General features: G+C 47.4%; 1 protein-coding gene across 5 annotated transcripts in view; it reads left to right on the top strand.

Annotated features, from left to right (window-relative positions):
- Ddx31 (DEAD-box helicase 31) overlaps positions 1-24505 on the top strand; it is a 72225-nt gene that overhangs the window by 36709 nt on the left and 11011 nt on the right. Inside the window, exons 15-19 of one of the 5 annotated variants that reach the window (XM_051166971.1) lie at positions 2522-2572; positions 4117-4256; positions 9955-10036; positions 16208-16319; positions 22320-22488. In XM_051166971.1, the coding sequence (XP_051022928.1) occupies positions 2522-2572; positions 4117-4256; positions 9955-10036; positions 16208-16319; positions 22320-22488 (554 nt within the window). Of the gene's footprint in view, positions 1-2521; positions 2573-4116; positions 4257-9954; positions 10037-16207; positions 16320-22319; positions 22508-24505 lie in introns of those variants that run through there. The other 4 variants (XM_051166970.1, XR_007832926.1, XR_007832925.1 and 1 more) reach the window with 4 other exon arrangements.

The raw sequence follows: 24505 nt of genomic DNA, 5'->3' as shown, positions 1-24505 counted from the left end.
ACTCTAGTGTCCACTTTGTGTCTTTGACCAGTCTTTCTCCTGGTCTCCTCTTTCCCCTAAAGGTAACTTTTAAAAAGTGATTTAAAAATATGTATATAAACAATTAGCTTGTGTGTCTTACACAAAAGCATACTACACATACTAAAGGTCTCCTAGAAACTCTCCAAGTTAGTAGGATTTTCTTTTCTTTGCATCTTTTGTTCACGTTGTTTCTTTGTAAATTCTGCTGAATGAGTAGCTTCCACTTACCTGTTATTGTCTCTAATTCTCACCAGAGTCCCTGCCGTGAGGGTGTGTTCATTTCTGCATTCCCACCACAGTATATGGGGATTCGGTATCTCCTGTGTGCTAGAATGTACTGTTGACAAATAAGGCAAAAAAGGTGAAGTAGGCCTGCCTCTGAGGGTTACCTCCTTCACATAGTTGTGTCCTAGGCTTCAAGCCTTGTTTTTTGTTTTCTCCTCTGACAAATGGGGGAGGTGGGCAGTGATAGCTGCTTTTTAAATATATATAAATATATATATTATTAATTTATTCATATTACATCTCAGTGGTTATCGCATCCCTTGTATCCTCCCATTCTTCCCTCCCTCCCACTTTCCCCCTACTCCCCTCCCCTATGACTGTGACTGAGGGGGACCTCCTCCCCCTGTATATGCTCATAGGGTATCAAGTCTCTTCTTGGTAGCCTCTATCCTTCCTCTGAGTGCCACCAGGTCTCCCCATCAAGGGGACGTGGTCAAATATGAGGCACCAGAGTTTGTGTGAAAGTCAGACCCCACTCTCTACTCAATTGTGGAGAATGTCCTGTCCATTGGGTAGATCTGGGTAGGGGTTCGAAGTTTACTGCACGTATTGTTCTTGGCTGGTGCCATAGTTTGAGCAGGACCCCTGGGCCCAGATCTGCCCATCATAATGTTCTTCTTGTAGGTTTCTAAGACCCTCTGGATCTTTCTATTTCCCCATTCTCCCATGCTTCTCTCGCCTAGAGTCCCAATAGGATGTCCTCCCCTCTGTCCCACTTTCCTGGTAAGTGAAGACTTTCATGGGACATATCCCTTGGGGATAGCTGCTTTTAAAACTGGTTACCGTGGGTTGGTGAGATGGTTCAGCAGGGAAAGGAACTTGCCATCAAGCCTGACAACTTGATTTTAATCCTAGGAACCACATAGTATAAGGAGAGAACCAATACTGCAAGTTGTCTTCTGACCTCCACACCCTGTCCCCAACAAATAGATGTAATGACTTACTTTGATTAATTGAGTTACCATGGGTAAAATGCTGAGCTCTGCCTGGTGTCTTGTTAGGGCTCCATGAATGCTGATGACTCTTGCTATGGTTGCTGGACTTAAATATGAAAGCTGAGTGCATGCCACTGCTAAAGACTGGGTGGTTCTGTCTAGTCTCTGCCAGAATGGCAGAAAGACAGAGAGAGCTGAGAACTTTGGCTCTTTGGATGGTGACCAGTTGAAAGGAAAGAAAAATTTCCATCTCTTTCATGGCTTCCCTGCTGTCCAGTCAGGTCTTTGAAGTGATAGGCAAGTTTGGAGCGTACCCTAATCTCAGCTCCCAGAAGTGACTGCAGCGGTTAATCCCTCCTGCTCTAACCCAGCAGGCGCGTCCTCGGTGAACACTGCAGCTCACGCATTCACAAGTGAGTGCCAGCATGCTGGGTGACACTGTTGCTCGGCATCACTAGCAGTGAAGGGCTGGGGAGTGGACTCTGGATGCATTTACCCCGGATGGCTTTTCCCTGTATTTGAGGGTGCCTGTTTGTGTGTTTGAAACATGGTCTCCTATAGCCCGGGCTGGCCTCACATTTGCTAGCAGCTGAAGATAACCTTCTATTTCTGGTCTGCCTCCCTTCCCAAGTGTTGGGATTACAGGTGTGTGCCATCAAGGCCGTCCAGGGTTTTAGAATTCTTACATGGTACATGAATTACATGTCAGCTGCAATTTAAGGTCTTGGGCTGACGTGACATTTTGTTATGAGCTATGAAAGAATCTTGTCTAACTCAACCAGTTCTGAGTTTTTTTATATTTATGTAGTGGACATAGTGTGTTGCATGGCCTGGTATATATGTGTGGAAGTCAGAGGGCACATATGAGAATTGGTCCTCTCTCCTACAGTGTAGGTTTTAAAGATTAAATTCAGATTGTTGATGGCAGGAACTTTTACCCTCTGAGCCATCTTGCTGATTCCTAAGTCAAAATTTTTAATGATGGATGGATTCAATGGGCCCTTAAGCGACCTAAAGTTGTATTCAGAAATGTGAGTGTATGTCCCCCCACCCTCACCCCCCGTGTTCATCTTCAGAATTTTTATTACCAAGTATTAAAAGTTCAGAAACTCAGCCAGGCATGGTAACACATTGATAAGGCTGAAGCAGGAGAAGTACCTTAAGTTCTAGGACCACAGAGCAGTACTCTGTCTCCACCCCGCCCTCCCCCCAAAAAATAAAAGAAAACAAAGTGAGGAGCTCAGTTTTAAATCATAAACCATATTCTCTTTGTTTTAAAGGACGTTGCAGCCCGAGGCCTGGATCTCCCACAAGTCACCTGGATTGTTCAGGTAAGTGGGTGTATGAGCATGGGAAAATGCACTGAATGATCGTTGTTACCCTCTTGGGTGTTGCCCTGGTAACCAGGCAGCAGCCAGACATATCTCTACAGTTTTGACATCTTTCCTTAGCCCAGCCCCTCTGCGACACTGCAGCAAAACAGCCAGGGTGGCATTCTCAGGAGAGGGTGGCACACTCTGCTGTTTACAGACGAATTCATGTCACAAACCTAAGTGTCCAGAATCTGAAAATAACAGGAGTTACCCAGGCCCCCGGGAGACCTCTTTGTGTCCAGAAGGAGATGGCTCAGTTGTTCTGAGAGCTGTGTCCACGGACATTGACCTGCAGGGAGCAATTAAGGTCCTGACAGCACCTTGCAAACACCTCTTGCCTTAGTGGCTTTGCCGGAGGGTACAGGGTTAGCGCCATAGTCTAGTGGGTTTCCTTTTGGTTTTGGGTTTGTTTGGTTTGTGGGGTTTTTTGTTTGTTTGTTTTCCTTTTCTTTTCTTTTCATTACTCTGCAGAATGGTATTTTTAAGCCTGTCTGTTGGGGGCCAGGGGACATGTGCTCATGGTTTATTCACATTTTGTGACATTTCTTGCCTGTCTTAGGCTAGGAAATCTGATCTTGATCTGCCCTTCATAAGCGATCTTGTTGGGACTGGAAACATTGTGTCTCTTTCGTGCTGGCCACAGAATCAATGGGAGATGGGAAGACCGGGGCCATTTTAGTGTACCAGGGCAGACTGATTTGATTATGGGAAGCCTCATACTGTGAATATTGCCAGGGTTAAATGGCTGGCCTTTCATAGAGTATGTTCACCTTGGTCTGTGACCTTCCATGTTAGGTAGCAGCAGAGAGAGAGAGAGAGACTGAGTATAATCATTTAGCTTTGATGATGGCAGAGTTGCTGCTAAAGATAACATGATGCCTGCCTGATTGTTCCCTTGAGTGGGAACTTACTGTTTTCCCTGAGTCAGAAGCATGCTCCCCATAGCAGAAGCCTGCCCCGACTGCTCGTAACTGTCTCTTCCCCACCTGATTCGGATAGAATGGAGTTGCAATGAGGTGGTTGGCCTGCCCCTGGGGCGGGCAGCAGAGATGGACTCTGCCAGCACAGTGGTTGGTGTCCTTCGTCCTTACGCCTCTTGTCCGCTGTTGCTGCCTCCCAGCTGCTATCTCTACCTAGGAAGTAGGCCAAGGTCATGTGGTCATCCTGGGGAAATTTATCCCACCTGCTTGCATTTCACCTTGCACAGTCTCCTCATTGAAAAGATGCAAACAGGAAAGGGAAGAGACCCGTAGAGCAGTGACATTAAAAGGGAGACACCGATGAGACACGTCGTATCCATCTGAAACTTGGCCACTGTTACATTTTTATGTCAGAGCCTTGTTGCAGTGAAGCCAGGAGCTTCAGGGTTGACTAATGACAGCTTCCGGTTGTGTTAAAGTAGCCGTGACTGGGGAACCTGGAGGCAGGTGAGGGGCATTGCTCTTCCAATTAGTGGCAGTCCCTTGATCTATGAACGCCTTCATTTGTGTTGTCCTTTTTAGTACAGCGCTCCACCTTCCCCTGCAGAATATATTCACCGAATTGGAAGAACTGCCCGGATTGGCTGTCACGGGAGCAGCCTGCTCATTTTGGCTCCTTCGGAGGCAGAATATGTCAACTCGTTGGCGTCTCACAAAATCAAGTGAGTCAGAAACCTGAACGGGCTTTCAGCAGATCTCACGTAATTAACATTCTGTCGCTTTTTGAGTGGATGGGCCTTGTAAGCTGCTGAAGAGCCATTAACCCTTGTGATCCCTAAATGAGTTCCAGAATAGCCAGTGGCAAAACCTGAAGCCCTCAGCACCATTCATACCTGGCAGTTCTCATTGCCGGCAGGTTACAGGGCAGCCTGTGCCCCTGGCTTTTCAGCTCTTCAGTAGGAGGCATGCCCTTACAGCTTCTCAGCGGCCTCTCCATTCTCACTTTTCATCCTGTGGCTAGCATCTTACAGCTTCAGTGCCGATTTATCTTTAAAGAAATAGAATGTTTTTGCTCAACACACAGTCTTCTTCCAAGTTGTTGGGACAAGACCCCGTCTGCATGTCTGGAGCTGGTGTTGCCCAGCTTCTATCTTATATGTGGTATTGTCAGGTAACCAGCCTCGTGCCCCTGATGGAAGCCCACATGAAAATAGGTGGCCTGGGCCACTTAAAAGGACTTGTCCTGCCTTCCATAAATTCTCTGATACCTGAAGTCACGGGTTCTAACAGTGAACTTGTAAAGACGTGCATGGCTTGCCACGGCGCTACTTTTAAGAAGTTCTACTCAGACATGGCAGCGTAGATACACGTCTTTTGGAAACCTGGAGGAGCCAGCCCAAGGGTGGTGGGACATAATGCCTGCCAAGCCCAGAAGTCTCATTGGCTGCTCAGATGCTGTGGTGCTGTGTGTGTGTGTGTGTGTGTGTGTGTGTGTGTGTGTGTGTGTCTGTGTGTCTGTCTGTCTGTCTGTCTGTCTCTGTCTGTGTGTCTATCTGTCTCAGTGTCTTTGTAGGCTGCTGAGTGTGGTGAGTCCTTGTCATTTCCTCTTTGACCAGCCATACATTTTATGTAAAACATGAAACTCCAAGAACATTCTCTCTCCCTTTGCCAAGTTGTAAACACTGCTGGGGACCTGGTCTGAAGATGCCAGCAGGACTGATTGTGTGTGGCTGTCCCACCAACTCTTGCCATTTCCCAGCAGGCAGTAATCTGTCTACTAACATTTCTCAGAACTCTTTCAAGATTGTTGATGTGGGTATTTATGGGCTGAGACAGTGCACTCGCTACCTCTGGTATGGAGAGGTAGGCACCTGTTCCTGGTTGTCATTCAAGTGGGCCAAAAATAAGGTACCTTGGGCTTTTCTTCTATTTGCCTTGTTCCTCATCTTAACAATCTGTGAAGTGAAAGAATGGTTTTGTTCATGAAGATACATGTGTTTGATCTCACGAGAAGCCCCATGTTGGTCAGTAGTTCATTTCTCCCTTCTGGTTATGTCTCCAGCTGAATTCAGAGTTCTCCAATCTGGGGCTTCTTTGTGCTCCCTGTGGCTGCCAGTATCTGGGCTGCCCTTTTGTTAGGCTGGTGTTCTCTGGGAGTCCTGGTGAACTGAATTGGAGGCCCTTTGACGGAGCTGGTTCTTGGTTTTCCCTGCTGTCTCTCACCAAAGGGAGCAACATAACCCTGTCATGCTCTCGGGTCTGCATCTGTGCGCATGCAGAAAGCATCTTCAGCATCCTGTGCTGAGGGCCCAGAGCAGCCCAGTCACGGGAAAGAGTATCAGCATGCCCCTGTAGCTGCCCGTCTTTCTCTAGCTCCTTCACTCCTTCCAGTCTAGACCCGCAGGGTCGGTTGTTCCCTCACCCCTTTCCATTACCTGCTCTCCAGGCCTAGTCACTCTGTCAACAGCCCTCAGAAAATGAGGGACCACAGTTACAAATGGCATGTGTCAAACACCAGAGCTGACAGCATAGGTGCTTCTGTCTCATGTCCTGATTTTTCTTTAATAAACACATTCAAGTTGGTTACTGTGAAAGGTTCAGAAATGAACCTAAAATTGAAAAGGGCTGGTGACTAACTCAGATAAGAATCACTAGTGACCCAGTAATTCCTGTCCTCTTGAGCGTCAGCACTTCGGTGAGGTCTACATCTCAGAAAGAGGAGACACAGGGAGACCAGGCTCTGACAGGAGCATTGAGGACCGTGATCGCAGGGAAATGTCAGAAGAAAAGGAGTTGGACCTTTTGGGGGGTTGGCTACAGAGTAATGTAAAACTGTCACATAGGATGACGGCACCTCCTTGCTGCCACCTGTCTAGATATATGACTAGATGTAGTCATTCTGGGTGGGTACTGGACTCTGGGTCACTAGGCAGCAGTAGGCATCGCAATTGTGTTGATATCTACGAGCAGCCCGTTGCTTTGACTTAAATATAAACTAAGATAAACTGATGAGAAAAATGCATTGCAAGAACTGGAGTTGGAGCTCAGTTGGTAGAGTTCTTGCTAATATGCGCAAATCCTTGGTTCCATGCCAAGTACAGACCTATAATCACAGTACTTGGGAGGTTCAAGGTCATTAGCCACTTATTTCAAGGCCAGCATGGTCTATATGACACACTTCAAAAAGACAGAAAAAACCTTTAGAACTTTTTTTTTTTTTTTAAAGAAAAGTCACTGCATTATATGCAATAGATGGGAGTGGCCAGGACATTTTTTAAATGTAAAGGGCACATTAATCATGAAAAGAGGCAGTGCAGGAGGGCAATGTGCATGCTTTGTGCTTGAGATCATACGAGCTAGGCAGTGGGGGGCTGGGCAGCTGCTGAATTGCCCCTGCCTTCCTGTGTGGGAGCTGCAGAGCTCTCCTCACAATGCCACTTCAGCACCCTGAGCAAGAAGCAGGCGCCCTGGCCTTTTGCCCCTCCACCTGAGTGCTCGAAACTCAGTTTCTCTGTCCTTCCCACTTGTTTATGGTGCTAACTCCTTCCTGCTTAAGTGTGTTGCTAAGTGCAGGCGACATTTTGCTAGATGTATTTATTCTTGTCTTTTCCTAGCAAGACAGAGTGATTTGGATCTGTCCATAGGACTGAAACAATCATGGTGGATCTGCTTTGTTACTCAGAAGCAGTGCCTTAGGTTGGGAGGAAGACCTTTAAATTAGATGGCTGCAGTTCCTTGACATTGCTGTTTGCTTACTCCCTGGCCTAGCTGGGCAGCATTACCTTCTACAAGCAAGGACATCTTGTCTGCAGTTGAATTGGTTTGTGACTGTTTTAACACATGTTTTTCCCTCTAGCTGTTTATCACATTTTTTTCTCTCTGTTTAAAAATTTCACCACTAAAGTTGTTTTTTATTTTTTGTTTTCCTTTTTGAGGCAAGGTCTTACTCTGTAGCCCAGGCTGGCCTTGAATCTACTGCGTGGCCCAAGCTAGCCTCAAGCTTTTTGTCAGTCTTCTTGCCTTAGCCTCCCACGTGCTGTACTCCAGGGTCTTACATTGATTTTCCATTTGCGTATCTGTCTCTGCCTGTCCCCCAAAGGTGACAAGTAGGAGTCAAATGGGACAGGGGAAAAAACACAGATGCATCTGTTCCACCCTTAGGTGTCCAGCTGTGGCAGGCAGATTCAGCCACCATCTGTCTCTGTTCCTCACAGGTTGGGGGGCAGGAGGCAATGCTTCTGGGGGAAGGAGCACCCTGGCCTTGCCTCCCACCTCACTAACCCTCCACTCCTGCAGCTGCCTCTCCCTGCTATAGAGACAGCTCTCCTCTATGGGTCTGTGTGATGCTGAGGGTGGGGGCTGGGGCTGAGGGCTCAGGAGGAGTTGACACATCTCAGGTGAGTGGCAGCCTTGTCAGGGTAACCGCTGGGGAAAGGGAGAGAATTGTCTTCCCCCGTACAAGGGTGCCGATCGTGTTTTAATTTGCTGTTATGTTTTTAAAAAGAAGAAAACGTTCAACAAAATCATTTGTTTTTCGTGATGTTTCTGTCCCCTGGAGCTCCTCCTTCCCTTTCCTCTGGAGGATGAGTGCAGCAGCTCATATTCTGTCTGTGGTTGTGCTTCTGTGTTGCTCCACAGTTAGTTCCAGAGCCATGGCCTTGGAGTCACTGTGTGCACTGAGGCTTGCCAGGCACTTTTCAGGATAGTCATGCTCTCTTGTTTTGACTCCCGGCTTCAACAGTTTGCTTGTGCCTCTAGGTTTTGGGGGGAATCATTTGATTCTCAGCTCTGAATGATTAGCAGACAAGAAAGAATATTAAAGATTCTCTACAGTAGAGAAAGGATAGAGGAGCTGTGGACGGAGCTAGGTCTCTCACCACTGCCACTGTGGTCTTTTCTAAACAGGCTATGTGAAATAATTATTTCCTTGTCTATTCAAGTATTATGCCAAGAAGCAAGCCTACCATGATAGTTAGTAGCCAAGCTTTAGTAAGAAGTAATGGCAGAGGGCTGGCAAGGTAGCTGGCCTGTGTTCCATACCCAGGACCCACATGGTAGAACTGACTCCTGCCCTTGCTCTCCGACTCCCACGCATGTTGTATGTATGTGCCATGTACACACACAAGCATATACCAAGGAAGGAAGGATGATAGAAGCCTAATTGGAGATATTTGCTTGTAATTCCAGCACTGGGTGGAGGCAGGAGGATCTGGGCCAGCCTTGTTTCCATAGTAAGTCAAGGCCAGAAGCCTAGAGTACATGAGTCCTTGGGCCCAAAAAAATGAGTGAAGAAAGGAAAATGAAAGAAGGATGGATGAATGGGCATTTAGAAGGAAGAACCCCCCATGTAAGGTAGCCTGCTTTAGATCCATCAGGGAAAGGGAAGTGCAGGGGACACTGGCTAAGCTGGCCCTGGTCACACCTTCTTTTTTCAAATGCCTAAAGCCTTAAGAAAATTCCTTTACCAGGGCTGGAGAGATGGCTCAGAGGCTAAGAGCACTGCCTGCTCTTCCCAAGGTACTGAGTTCACTTCCCAGCAACCACATGGTGGCTCAGAACCGCCTGTAATGGGATCTGGTGCCCTCTTCTGGAGTTTAGGCATATATGCAGGCAAAATATTGTATACTTAATAAATAAATAAATCTTTAAAAAAAAAAGAAAGAAAGAAAGCTGCATGGTGGTGGCACATGCCTTTAATCCCAGCACTCGGGAGGCAGAGGCAGGCGGATTGCTGTGAGTTTGAGGCCAGCCTGGTCTGCAAAGTGAGTCCAGGACAGCCAAGGCTACACAGAGAAACCCTGTCTAAAAAAAAGAAAGAAAATTCCTCTACCTGCCTTTAATCTCAGCACTGAGGAGCCAGAAGCAGGCAGAGCTCTGTGAGTTTGAGGCCAGCCATGGCTACATAGTGCGACCCCCTTCTCAAGAAGGAGAGGAGGAGATTACCCTCTTCTTTACACAGTTTTTATTAACATTTATTTATGGTGTAGGGGGTGATAAACAGGTGTGAAGGTCAGAGAACAACTCTGGTATCGAGGTCTCCCCTATGTAGGCCCTGATGCTTGGCATCCGGCTGCAGGCTTGGTAGGGAGATGGTGTGCTAGCTAAGGCACTCACTGGCCTGCTGTTCCCCTTCTCAGCTCTAGCTTGTGCTTAGGTCTAGTTTCAGTATGGGCTGGTTTCCCTCTCTCTCTCTTTGGTTTTTGGTTTTTCAAGACAAGGTCTCTCTGTGTAGCCCTGGCTGTCCTAGATTGGCTTTGTAGACCAGGCTGGCCTCGAACTGAGAGATCAGCCTGCCTCAGCCTCCCAAGTGCTGGGATTAAAGGCCTGTGCCACCACGCCCAGCCAGGCTGGTTTTGTACATCAGAATTTAGGCTATCTCTTAGAAAGTAAAAGGCTGGCTTTCTTGTGCTCTTCTTACAGCGTTTCTGAGATGAAGATGGAAGACATTTTGGCTGTCCTGGCAAAAGATGATTGTCTTAAAAGGAAGCAGAAGGCAGCCCAGGTGAGTGGCTCATAATCTTGATCTGGGTGATGGAGACTTTATGTGTGGGCTGTTTCTTCTGCCAAACAAAATGTACATTTTAAGGACCAAGAGCATTAGATAAGGTCAGCTCTTTGGTTTGGTTTTTTGTTTGTTTGTTTGTTTGTTTGTTTGTTTGTGTGGTTTTTTTTGTTTGTTTGGTTGGTTTTGGTTTTTGGCTGTCTTAGACTCACTTTGTAGACCAGGCTGGCCTCGAACTCACAGCAATCCGCCTGCCTCTGCCTCCTGAGTGCTGGGATTAAAGGCGTGCACCACCACGCCTGGCTATAAGGTCAGCTCTTGATTGTGGATGTTTTTCTTCTTCTTTTCCCCCTGAATATATTTGCTAGTTCATCCAGTTAATGGGCACCAGTCCATTCTGGAGGACTGCCAGGCAGCAGCAGGCTCTGCAGAAAGGAGGTCTAGGGCATTGAGTCTGGAGCCAGCATTATAAGTCCACCCAGGTGGTGGCCCCTCTCCAGATCATCAGCAAGGACCACTGACGAGACCTGCCCATCTACAGCACAATGGGAGAAATAAATATCTCTTTCTCTCTTTCAGACATACTTAGAATGTCCATTTTTTAATGTGAGTGCACTGTCCACAAAGGAAGAGTAAAGCTGAGGTTGTTAAGAAGAAAAATGTTTACCATGCACGCAACTCCATATGGAGATAGCAAGCTGCACCTGCAGGCCTGAGCACCCCCCCCCCCCCCCCCCCCCCCGCCTTCCAGCCCTGCCTCTCTAGTCCATTGCGTCACCTGCAGGCCTGAGCACCCCCCCTCCCCCCCCCGCTGCCTTCCAGCCTCTCCAGTCCATTGCGTATGCTCATGTGTGTTGCTCTATGTCACCTGGCTAATTACTTGAATATTTTACATCTATTTTTCTTAGGCCTGATGATGGAGTGGGAAACTCAGACCCACTTAGACCAGGCCGAGACACAGGCTGAGACACTCCTCATTTATCAGGTGCCTTTATTTGAATCAGTCCTGCTTTTGAAGCAGGGGCCTAGGTTTACCTGGCTCTGGCTTAAGCGCCTTCTTCTAGAACACACTTAAGGAAGTTTAAGTCAGCAGCTACTTTCGGGTGGGGCCGTAAATCCTTCTAGTAACCCCATGAAGTAGACATGACCTAATTACTAGGCCAGGAGAATGGCACTAAGAGTGAAGGGCCACATAAAGCACAAAGCCAGCGATCTGGCCTCGGAGCGCTGGTATTAGCCTCGCACCCTGTGGCTCCACTCCCAGTGCCTGATACAGCACAGAAGGAGAGCTGACGTGCTGCTCTGTTTGTTTCCTGTAGTGGTTTGGGTTTGGGTTGATTTGGTTTGGGTTTTTTCGAGACAGGGTCTCTCTGTGTAGCCTTGGCTGTCCTGGACTCACTTTGCAGACCAGGCTGACCTCAAACTCAGAGATCCGCCTGCCTCTGCTTCCTGAGTGCTGGGATTACAGGTGTGTACCACCACCACTCCAAGGTGTAGGGAATTATTTTGGTTCTTTGTTTTTGTTTGGTTTTTGGTGAGACAGGGTCTCACTGTGTAACCTAGACTGGCTTTTAAACTCAGGGTCCTGCTGGCCCAGCCTCACCTGCGCTGAGAGTGCAGGCGTGCACTATATGACTAGCTTGAAATGTTCTTTTTCGGTGGCACTGACGATCCACCCAAGGCCTTGGTGTCTGCTACATTTTACAGTGGAGCCACATTACACACTGAACTTTTTTTTAGTAGCTGTTTGATGTTTCCACTGAGATGAAGTTTGGTCAGTAAATGACACCACACCACAAATCCTTGTGACTTGAAAAGGATGTTTAAAGACACAGTTGATGAACAAATTATTTTAGGTGACTTTCCCCGTGAAACATGACATCCATGCTAGAGTGAGCTTATTGATCTATTCTTAAGGGATTGAGCAGCTGACATAGATGCACTGTGGTCTTTGTCCACCTCTGTTATTTATTCTGTAAGTGTTGTGCATAGAGTTTATGTTTTAATGTTCCGTGGTTATTTCACTGTGGTTCCAGCTCTACAGTGTCAGCAGGGATGCAGTGTTGAGAGTGGCGAGCAGGTCCCTGGGTCAGACTCTTCAGCTGGTGGCTCTAGTGAAGTCCTGGGCCTTTGCAAGCCTCAGCTTCCTTGTGTGTAAAGCTGAGGTATATGGTACTCCTCTAAGGAGAGCGGAGGGTGGTATGAGAAACAGTCTGAAAGCACCAGGTATGCTATAAAGTACAGAAGGCTACCCAGCGTAGTTGCCACACTGCCCTGGTGGGACTGTATCTTAAGAAATAAATGGAACATGAACATCTGCCTGCCACCCCAAAATGAGAACCAGCTGGGAAGATGGCAAAATGAGATCCTAAAAGCTGGATCAAACTTAGCCTTCTGGAGATTGTTCTGGGACCAGCTTTGCTTTGAGTCTTTATCCCTGAACACAGACTTTTTCTCCAGGGAGGTGATCTTTGTGTTGGTTGGAACAGCACCCCACCCCCATCCCACAAGGGTGCATGTCCCCAGGGAAGGCACACAGAGGCTGCATTTTTCTCTCTCCTTTCAGCAACTGGCCATGTCATTTTTAGCATCTGCCTTTCTGTGGCCTTGCAGCATTAGTTCTTCTCCTTAAGCCCTTTCCTGGCTGGGGGCCAGCCTCAAAGACGTCCTAAGCCCTAAGAGCCATTGTAAAGGCCTGGGCAAGAGTCAAGCCAGCCTGGACTTGAGTCTTTGCCTCACAGCTGGTACCTCTGTGGCCTTGGGCAGATTTCCTGCCTCCTGAACTCGGTCTTCCTGTCTGTAGAAGGAGGAGAGTGCCCACATCTGTGGGCTGCCTAGGGGTTTAATAAAAGGAAGCAGAAAGAGCTTGTCTTGCTTTCAAGCCATGTAAGTTCTCCAGGTTCCCACTTTTGCGTAGGAATGAGTTTAATGCTTTTTTTTTTTTTTTTTAAGTGCTTTTATTGTTTATAATTTGCTGCTGTTTGTATGATGGGGGGGTGCTAAGGAAGATTGGGTTTTCACTGACATTGCCATGTTAACTTGAAAAACTAAATTCATTACACTTCCTGTTGATTGAGACCTAGCCTGTAAGAACAAAGCTTCATTTAACTCAAAGGAAAGATGCCTGATCTAAGTTGCCGTATTATTAGTCACATAGATATCTAGCTGGGATGGGCGCAGTGGGTGCTGGGTCCAGCTTCCATTCTGTTTCTCATGAAAAGTGTGCCTGTCCCAGGCAGCTCTGCGGCAGATGCACAAGTGGCCAGCATACAAATGCTACACTTCATTCCCATCCCCTCTTCTTCCCCAGCTCTGCTCTAGCCATGGTAAATGTCCCTTTGGCACACACAGTTTTGGGCTCCTGTGAACAGAAAGAAAGCTAGGGAAGCATCTGTAAAATGTATATTTCATATTTAGGTGTATGAAATATATATACAGCTGCGTCTGGGTGTGTGTGTTCACCTTCCTACAAAGAGAATAAATTTGATCTTTCAGCTTGACTGGGAGGCACTCAGAAGGTTCTGAGGACCTCGGGTAAAGCTCGGCTTGGCAGGAAAGTGATTAAAACAAAACCCTCCCATTTAGTTAAATATATCTTGGAAGTTGGCTGTTGAGCACAATGCCGCCACTGTGCACACACCTCTGCCTGCCACTGCTACCACCTAAAACTTCTCAGACAGAGTGGTCCAGCCTAGTTTTCTCCAAAGCATCTCTTGGCTTCTGGGCGTTGTGAAGTTTTCATGCAGAGTGTGCACCCTCTCAGCATGTTTTTCTACAAGTTTTTTTGTCCTGTGAGCTCTGCTTATAAAATTCTCCAAACTGTCGCTGGCATTGGGAAGTGTTAAAATCAGATCATAGGCCCTAGCTCATCCTTTCTCGCAATCTTTTGTCTTGAGGATCAGTGGGGTGTTGCAGACAGAGGGCTCCGAGAGCCAGTAGGGGGCTGGAAGCATGATTTTTCTCAACTGCCTGTGGTCTGCTAGCTGCAGGTTGGCTTCATTAACCAGTAGCCAGCCTGTGTCAGTGAGGGTGGGAGAGGCAGTGCTGCCTGCTCACCAGCCTCAGGGCTCTGACCCACTCTCATTACAGGAGCATTTACCTGTCTAGGGCTGAGGTGGCACTGACGAACTCTGCCCCACTCTGTCGTCAGTTTAAATTTAGACTGTCCTCCCCCAACCAAACATTACCTCGTTCATTCTCAGGAGGGACATTCTTATAGCGTTTCTGCAATTGGTGGTAAGACATGTTTTTTTCTAACAGTGTTGTTTTCTGTCATTAACTTTTTCTTCCGTTTCACTAAAACTGACCTCATCATTTTAACTGAGCCTGATTTTATCATTTTTCTACACATTTCACTTGTATATGCACTCACATTATATATATGTAGTGTTTTTTTGGTTGGGAAGAAAAGATGCCTCATTTTGAAACCTAAAGGAGGGAATAAGAAAAGCCCTTTGTAATATATTGCCATATTATCACTAAATCCCCTGACAGTTGTGACACAGAAGCAAGTCACCTGTCACTTAAGCTTGAGGTCTCTTTAATTTTCTCCTGGAATTCGCACCAGGCTGTCTTTAATTTGAGGCCTTTATTGGAATTGTGAAACCTCTCTGCCTCCCCGGCTCTCAGATCTATTCTGAGAGCTGTTACAGAGTGTATACAATAACCAACAGAGGGATCCAGAGAGGGCTGCAGCGCTGTTTATTTAACACTCTAGAGGGATTTCTGTGCTTATTCGGTCCTGGCTGCCCGGCTTTCAATATCGCTTTGACAACCATTCTGCCCTTCTCATTAATTTTAAACAGTTAAAACACAGGAAAAAGAGGAAAAAGTTTTCATTATTAAAGTGCTTTACTTTTTAATAACAGAGGATTCTGTCCGCCAGGGGAAAGGGCATCCTCACTAATTTCACATTCATATTAAAAAAAAAAATGCAGCAAGGTGACAGTTGTGCTGCTGAGGTGGCTTAACGAAAGGAGGGCAGTGGAGAGGCTTGCATTTCCCATCAGTTAAGGGGCAAAGAAATCCTTGCTAATGACAACAGCAAATGTCCACTTTGGTAACACGGCTTCTCAGTGGTGCTTCTCCTGACATGGGAATGGATAGAACCCTTAGGGGGCCATGTACTGTGAAATCAGCTCGACTGTCATCAGCCAAACAGGTAGCAGGGTGATGTGACTACACCAAAACCATCTCCAGGTTGTTAAGTCTCTATTAATGCAGAGATGAGGGCCTGCCCAAAAGAAGCCTTCTCCTCTCCCTCTTGTTCTTCCTTTTCTGCTCTTAAAAGTACAGGGGAGACGAGGCCAGACACAGGTGCTCACGCCTGTCCTAAAGGCCGAGAAGAGGCCAAGGTTCCACGCAGGACCCTCCTTAGGCTGCAGGGTCTCCTTGTTGAGTAAAAAGCACCTGTGTTTGTTGTGAGAGAGGAAATAAAAATCATTGCTTCTAGAAGTAGTTCTTAAAAATGTCTTTTCTCTGGGACTTTTAAAAGATGAAAATGGTCCTATATATTATTGATAGTTTTCTGTGGCTACAGTGGTGTTCCAGGCTGCAGAGACTTAGGCAGCCTTTGAGTGTGGCTGACTGAAAAGCTGCCTTCTTAATAGGTCCTCAGAACTCAGCCTGGTGGTTACAGGCTTCTGTAGCAAATCTAGCCCACTCACAGCCAACCCCTGGGAAGGGAGGAAGCAAGCTCAGAATTCAGGGATAGATAGCTTGGTAAGGCTGACTTTTAGGCAGATCACTGGAGTGGTCTTAGGAGGAAATGCCTTTTCCACCGATAAGGGGGTAAGGGAGAAAAACTTAGGAGAGAAGCGTTGTTTGAGGACAGCCTGTGTTCGCCATTTAAAATGCTAGAATTAGGCTTGGGAAACTCTAGAGTGCCTCCAAAGGTCTTTGACTTTGAACATGAGTGATAAGAGGTCATGAAGGAAAGTAGGTAAACAAATAAATAGACCCGGCCTGCTCCCGCCTCACGTCGTCCTCATCTTTGCTTGACTTTAACATCTTCATAGCTCCCTTCTTTCCCTAGTAATATTGAAAGGATTACCCTTGTTGGCCCCTGGGTGGTTACCGGGTGATTTTACTGTTATTAAATCTATTATAAACTGCTTCATTATTCCTGACTTCAACTCTGTCTCTCCTTTAATCCTTCCGTCACCCTCCCAGAAATCCCTTGCCATTGGCCCCCAGGAAATCCAAGAACGAGCCACAGTATTGCAGACAGTGTTTGAAGATTACGTGCACTCCAGTGAGAGGATGGTCTCCTGGGCAAAGAAAGGTCAGTGGAGATTGGGGGTGGGATAGCCCCACAAGGTGCTGACTTCACCCCTCACCACACACTGTGGTGGTCGAGAGGGCAACCAGGGACCTCTGTGTACCAATCAAAGACCTCATTCTGCAGTAATTCTGCAGGGTTTGGAAGCAGCCTCGGAAGGCTTTAAAGTGATATTAAATGTTAATTTCATCCATCTCCATCATTTGCACAAATGAGGCTTTATCTTGGCTTACATTAGGACTAGAGCTTTGACCCGACAACTTGGATCTTGGGGATCTGTTTTTCTCTGTGAACACCAGACAGCAGAGGCTACACAGCAGCAGAAGCAGTTGTAGGCATAGAAATGGCAGGTGAAGGAAAGGGATGGAAGCCTTAGACCTAAGGAGTCCTGTTTGAAGGTACAGATGGAAATGAACATGGCAAGGGGAGGAAGGGCCGTAGACCATGAACCTGGGCAATTCATAGACAAGATACAGTTCTCAGGTCCTTTGTGGGATAAATTAGCCCCCGAGATCCCAGTAACTAAGGGCAGAATCAATAGTTCCACTTGAACAGTGGTGATAATACCCAACTGTTTTTCCTAGTGAGATGTTCTGGCTGGTGACTCATCTATACTAATAAGACCTAAATTGGAGCCAGGTGGTGGCTCACACCATTAATCCCGGCACTGGGAGGCAGAAGCAGGCAGATCTCTTGAGTCTGAGGACAGCCAGGACTACACAGAGAAACCCTGTCTCAAACAAACAAAAATACTTAAGTTGGAGGAGTATACAGTTCTTCCTGGGAGTTCCTTGAGATTTTTGAGAAAAATGAAGCTTTTCTTTAAAGACAGGAACTCATTCTGTAGACCAGGCTGGCCTCAAACTCACAAGCAATTTATCTGCCTGCTGAGTACTGGGAGTAAGGATGTTCCCAGGCCTGGCTATCACTCTTCCTTTCTTTTAAAAATAGTTTTCATTTAGTTTTGAGACAGGGTCATGCTACGTGTATAGCCCAAGCAGGTCTTAAACTTGGGACACTCCTGCCACAGTCTCCCAAGTGCTGGGACTACAAACATGTACCACCACTCCCTGCTACAAGTACCTTTTAAAAATAATTTACTTGGCAGCATTAGAGTTTGTCACTGTTCCAGGTCTTCAGTGCATCCTCTGCTTTGTAACCTAGTGTAGTGAAAGGGGATAGGAGCAGCTGTGAGATAATGAACGTGGTAAGGGGTGCTGTAGATAGTGCTGCAAAGTACAGAACGGCGCATCAGGGAAGGGAAAGGCAGGGCAGTGGCCTGCACGTGCTTGGTAAGGAGCTCAAAGTAAGCCCTGCTGAGAAGGTGATATTTGAGCAAAGCAACGGGGACTAGTGTTTATCTTCTGAAGGAAGGAAAGTGGTTAGGCACGAGCCTGGGTTAGCTGAGACAGAATCCCATCCAGCTTGGAGGCAGCTCTGAGGTCTGAGGTGTTGGAAGGCTTCGAGCCGAGCTGTGGCTCGATGGGCCTGGCTCCTGTGTGGGACCAGACCCTGAGGTAAGACTGAAAGCTGGAGATTGGGCTACAGTGAGCAGCCAGCAAGCAGTAGGTGAGAAAAAACGGCAGCAGGACTCCAGCCCTAGCACTAACAGCAGCAACAAAGAGACAAACACATGTTCTCACATAGCCATCATTAGTAATCTTCAGCATACTTGAGACAGAACTGTCGGCATCATGTTCCTGTGGACTGTGTGCAGTTCACCCTTGCTCATTCCAATGCTGACTTCCCCACCCCACCCTCTGGACCAAGCCGGACATCACATTGTGATGCTTTTTTCAAGTTTATGTCACCATTTGTTCTCTGTGTTGCCATTAAACACCAACCAGCCAGTGTTGTGCAATAACAGAGAATAGGGTGGGACATCCTGGTGAGTGAGAGGAGGAGAAAGAGCAGGAGGAGGAGGAGGCGTGCACGTGGAGAGAACTGGGTGCACCAGGAGGACCGAGCAGGACCTAGGGAGGAAGCTATACCAGCATGGAGGATTAGGATGGAGTAATTACTGCACAACATTGTGCTATAGCCTAATTAAATAGGTCCTAGTCTCTTTGTGTGGTTATTTGCGTATATACTGGGTTAACAAGTAACCAATGATATTGCTAAAAGAATAATTAAATAATAAAACTCATTCAACACAGATCTGTATGCAATGGAAGTCTGTCTTTCACTGCCAACCATGTTTGTAACTGATGTATTTCCTTCTAGTTGTTTCTCTAATAAGACCCTGTCTCCAGCATTTCCCAGTAGTTCTCAAGAACCTCCCTGTAGAGGAGCCAAACGCTGCAATTGTGATTTTGGCCTTTGGCGGAAGATGGCAGACTCAGCTGAATTTGGGTTGATAGTGACATTGCAGTGGAAAGAGAGATGCCTACTCACACCATGCACTTTGACTGTGTCAGTGGTGTTCCCGGGCTGTGGCAAGACTTCCTGCGTAGGTGCAGCCAGCCCACTCAGACACCTAACCACCTTCCTTCCTCCAGAAGATAAATCACCTTCTCACCTTGAAAGTTAGCCAGCAGTCTTCAGAGGCTGGGGTTGGGGGTGTTGTCTGTCATCAGAGTTACTGGTCCTTTATTGGAGCTGTAGGAGCAGAGCTGCCTCCTGAGTTTATGGTGTGTATTTACCACAAGAAGGAAATGTGTAGGTCATTTCTCTCGTTTGCTAACTGATTCTCACTCAGGTTGATAGGGGCTGGAACCAGCTGCCCTCACCCCCTTAGATTGTAGTCAAAACTGTCTTGGGACACAGAGCCCTTCACTGACCTCTCCTGTGACTTAAGCTTGTGACTTTTGGAAGTGTGGGGCAATGTGTCCACTGCTGCTCCTGAGGAACTGAGCCTGTGATACAGGGATAAGTTGCCACTTACCTTTTGCATTTCAGTTTGCATATGCAAATTCCTCAACCAACTTGCTTCCCTTTTGTGCCATTACAGAACCTACCTCATGAATAATTAACAGTGCAGCTGGCCTTGCCTTTATGGCAGAAAACTAGGTAGAACCTGGGCCAAGTCTGCATTTGTTGCCCTTTTTCATTTTTTGACCCCACCGTTGTTAACAGCTCAATTGTTGCCAGTCTCTAGAACAGCTACTCCCTTTTCCCCCTCTCTTTGTGTCTTAGCTAGGACCCAGGCTACAGAAACAGTGGTAATGTGTTCTCCTTCTAGACTCTGAAGGAAAGTTTTAGAAAGCAGAACCCTCTGCCTACATATGCCCTTGTGCCCTTGCTCCTGCGGTCTGGCCTCTGCAGAGCAGGGATCATGTGTGGCCCTTAAACCTGTGCTTGGAAGGGACACTTCTAAGTGATAATACATTTACCTCCTTACTTCAGTGAGATGGCATTGGCTGGGCACGTTGCCAAGTGCTTGTCTTTAAGAGAACCACAAGAACCGCATTTTTTTTTTTCTCACATCCTTTGGGTAATGTGGCTGTTGGTATAGGTGTGCATGCCTGTGTGGTGGGCCAGACTGGTGGAGGTGTGCATGCCTGTGTGGTGGGTCAGACTGGTGTGGGTGTGCATGCCTGTATAGGAGATCAGACTGGGCTTGTGATGTGGGCAGGAGGAATGTCTTCAGGCTGCAGTATTGTTCTCTGCCTTCTTATCCTAGGAGTCATCTGCATGACACCTCCATTCCTGATCCAGATGTCCATGGATAAAAAAGGACAACGTGTCCAGGTGGATTATTTTAGACAGATTCCCTCTCTAATTCATGCCCCTTAAATAGCTCCCTGGAAAATAGGAGCCGGCATCTAAAATGCTCAACTTTCATTGCCTGTAGCTCCATCCGTCACCCTGAATAAACGTCTCCTTGCAGTTCTACGCTTCCTGCTGTGCTGGTCCCATAGCCCTATTCCTTCTGTGCATTCTAGACACTGCCAGCATGAACCACTCCTGCCCCTGCTGTCTCAGAGCTAGCAAACATGGAAGGCCATGCAAGTGTGCAAGGACAGCCAGCTGCCACTGTCCCTTGTGACACTAGAACCTGGAGGACTGGAAGGTTAATTTAAAATATGCAGTGTGAAGTGCTGCCTGCGCTGATGTCTGGAGCAGAAACATCTCCTGCCATTGCTCAGCAGCTTGTTATCCTTGTAAAGCTTCTAGCTGGGCCCTCATATCTCTTGGGACGGACATCTACTTGCTTGCTTCCTGGTAGTGTGTGCTGTGGCAGAGAGGATGGTTGTGGGCCAGGCAGAGACCTGGGGCTCAACTGCTTATGTGGGAAAGTGGCAGGAAGTGAGATATGGGCTACCGTTGGGGTGGCCCAGACTTCTGGATTGGCTTGGCTCAGTGGGATGTTTTAGGCCAGAGTTAAGTGTTGGGATTGGGGAAAGAAAGGGCAGTAGAGGAGTCAGGTCTTGGAGGTCACTGCAGTGCCAGCGAGTTCCTTTCTGAGAATGTGAGTAACTGTGGTAGGGCCAGTGTCAGAACCCTCCAGACAGTGCAGGCCATTGGAGCGTTAAAGATGCTCTTTGAAAAAGCTGGTCCCTGGCTATGGGAAGGGAAGTGAACACAGATTTAAGAGAGGTGCAGAGGAGTTGCCGTGCTTATTATTTCTCATCGATTGGGAAAAGGAGTTCACTTTGCTCAGTAAATAGAGCTTTGATGGATTCCCAGGATCCTTCCAGGAGATGATCTGCTAAAATGACACTTTTTATTACTGTTCATAAACGGCAATCTCCAGGTGCTGCTGGGATATTACACTTAAGCTGTGGGCAAACTTGCCAGTCCAGTGGCTCAACCATCTAGGTGAGGGAGGCTGGTGCTTGGTGCCTCTTTCTCGTCAGTGGTACAGGGCTGGTCCCAGCCCTCCTGATAGAGGAGCTGGGTGCGAAAGTAAAAGAGCAGTGATAAACCGGCCTGTGGTGGCACAGGCCTTTGATCCTAGCACTGGGGAGGCAGAGCAGGTGAATCTCTGAGGACAGCCAAGGCTCCAGAGAGAAACCCTGTCTCAAAAAACCAAAACCAAAACAGAAAACAAAAAAGAGCAGCGATGGGCAGAATGTACTGCATATCATCCCTTGCTGGAAAGAGGGAGGCAGGTGCACTCACAGAGCAAGGTGTAGGGCAGTCTGTCCTCAGGGGAGATGGCCCAGCCAAAGCTCCAGCACCCAGGAATACAGCCCAGATTTCCTCTAGCTGCACTGGGGTCTAGGACAAAGAATCTATTCCTCCTAACTTTAAAGTGGAGCTTCAGCTTTGCAGCTGGACTCTCCAGACTGGTGGTGGGCACACAGGTCAACTGTTCTCTGCACTGTTCTAGTTTTTTTCTTTTCCTTTCTCCTTGGCATGCTTATGTGCATTAGTTAGTCAAAAGTAACTGATTTCCCTCTCATAAGTATCTAAGAATTTTCTCATTTTCATAAGAAAATATTGATTGTTTAGTTTCTTCATTCATTTTACTGTGTTTAACAAACAGGTATCGATCGAGTACATGGTGCATGCCAGGTATTGTGGTAGGCCTTGAGACTGTGAATTTGAAAGAGCAGAGAGGCCCTCCTCTGTTGGATTGTTACACACTCTTCTGCAAAGGCAAATTTTACAGTATTTATTTGAGTGATAATTTAGGCTATAATTTTTTGTTTCGGGATTTTTTTCCCCCAAACTTTATTTTTATTGTTTTAACTATGTTTATGCATTGTGTATGTGTGTGTGGGTGTATATATAGGTGAGCACAGTTGCCTGGGGAGGCATCAGATCCCTGCAGAGCTGGAGTTAACAGGCTGTCGTGAGCTGACTAGTGTAGGTGCTGGGATCCAGACTCAGGTCTTCTGCAAGAACAGTACATATGACCTCTTAACCACTGACTATCTCCGCAGCCGTTTTAGAGATTTTTAAGGACATGTACAAGTGTGCCTTCGGGTTGCCTGTGTTGAAATTGTCCTGGCTCTGTTCTCATTCTTGGCAAGATATAATAGGGAAACATGGAGATGGGGTGACTCTGAGACTTGAGAACTCCTATTCTGACCCCCTTCTCCTCCTTTCCTTTAGCCCTGCAGTCCTTCATCCGAGCCTACGCGACCTACCCCAGGGAGCTGAAGCCTATCTTCCACATCCGATCCCTACACCTTGGGCATGTGGCTAAGAGTTTTGGGCTAAGAGATGCTCCTAAAAACCTTAGTGTCTCTGCTGTGAAGAAGAAGGCAGCAAGCTGGAAAAGGTGAGATGCAAGTTAGACTGTGTGCAAGGCTCTTTACATGAGCAGGTGAGGTGATCTGGAAGGCTGATGCCAGCTCTTCTGTCATGTGTGTGTGTGCTTGCGTGCTCGTGTGTGTAATAAATTATCACTAGTGTCTGCCTATCTTTCTTTTTTTTTTAATTATTTAATTAATTTACTCAGATTACATCTCAGTAGTTTTCCCCTCACTTGTATCTGCCCATTCCTCGCTCCCTCCTGCTTTCACCCTATTCCCCTTCCCTAGGCCTCTGACCGAGGGGGACCTCCTCCCCCACTAATACAGAAACACTTGGAACAAGAGGAAAAATCATCCCTAATCCTGCAAAAATTTAGTTGGGCACAAATGTAGTGAGGATTACTAAGCAGAGAATTGGGTCTATTGAGCTGTCTTCATGTCCCAGTAGAGTGACTTGGAAGGTTCCTGGTGTGCTCCATATCATCAGCTCTGGTCGCAGCTTCTGTCCTTGGGAGCTATGGCTGGAGGCTTAGATCCCAAGAGCTTCCTGCACCCTCACTGCAGCTAGCCATAGTGCTGGTGCACCTCAGGTGCTGAGTTTACAGAGCAGAAGCCACAGACCCTTGCCTGAGTGCAGGATTGCTTTGTCCAAGGGTCCTTATGAAAGGAATGCCAGGGTGAGCAGAGCTGCCCTTTGAGGTCAGTTGTCCTGAGTCCAGTGCCACAGTGCTGAGCTAACTCAGCCATTGCTCAGCAGGTTGTCTGTATTATCTGCTTTCTCTCCTTAGGCAGCAGGCCCAGCCTCTCACCGTAGCCTGAGCACTGGAGACTCTGAGAGTACGCTGTAGGGGGCTAGAGGCACCTCTGTCCGTTGCTGTATGGGAAGAGCTAGTGAAGGAGTGAGTGCTGGGGCAGTGTGAAAACGGTCTTGCCTTGCCCAGTTTTGGAGTAGACTCTTTGGATTCTCGAGTACTTAACTGCATTGTCCATTGTCTGTCCTTTTTCTGCATGTCAGTTGCAAATGCTAACATTTTCCTGCCCTGACTTGGAGATTAGGCAACCTCATGCTTTCTGCTGTTCCCACCTGTCTGTCCTGCTTTTTCACCGGGAAGCACTCATTCACTGCCTCACCAGTGTGGTCAGCACCTGGTTTCAGAGGGAAGAGGTGCTGCCCTGTGTAGGGTCCCAGTCTTAGAGTCGAGAGACTCAGATTTCACTTATAGCTCCATTCTGATGGGGTCCTGGGAAGCAAATGTCTTAGTGGCAGCATTGACCTTACCATGAGAAGCCACTGGGGAAAGAGAGTGATCGCAACCTCATGTCTCAGCTGACCCTAGCTAGCAGATGGGCACCAAGACCACTATGCCCCTGCGAGCGGCTGATTGAACAGGGCTTTATTCAGGAGAGGATGGGCTGATTAGATGCTAAAGAGCATGTAAGATGGTAGGGGGCAGCCTTTGATGTCTGGCTGGCGCAGCAGGGAGCCAAGCAATGAGTGACAGCAGTGTGTCACAGGATTACTCTGAGTGGCTATGCCACTCTCTGTTCTTACCATGTCACCACTCTGTAACAGCCCTTTTCTGTTGTTGTGCCTTCTTTTGAAGGCCTTTCTCACCATGCACCCCACCCTCCAGCTTTCTAGCACAGACTGAAGACAGTAGGTACCGTTTTGTATTTGGGAAAGTGTTGTCACTCCTGGAAGAGGAATGACTTTGCAGCTAATCTGCACATGAACTGTGTAATTGTGGCCAGGGTGAGTGGCAGGGAGAACCTGACAGATTGTCCACACTTGTACGTCAGGACTCGAGCAAAGGCCAGTTGCTGCTTTTTGAGGACTCCAAAGAAAAGCCCATTAAACCTCACAAGGTACAAAGAATTGGGCCTGCTGTGGCCATGATTATTATTATGAAATCTGCCTGTCAAAAAAGAGACGGGTTCCGTCTGTCAGTGCAGAGGAGTGTAGGAGTGGCACTGAGTTCTCGAGTGCTCTGCGTCCCAGCTTCTGGAGTTCCCTGCCAGAAAGAGCAAGTGCAGGGCCTGCAC

The sequence above is a fragment of the Acomys russatus genome, chromosome 24 (genome assembly GCF_903995435.1).
Source record: "Acomys russatus chromosome 24, mAcoRus1.1, whole genome shotgun sequence".
Classification (NCBI taxonomy): Eukaryota; Metazoa; Chordata; class Mammalia; order Rodentia; family Muridae; genus Acomys; species Acomys russatus.
The sequence above is the reverse complement of the archived record's forward strand: the minus strand, read 5'-3'. Positions and strand labels throughout refer to the sequence as shown.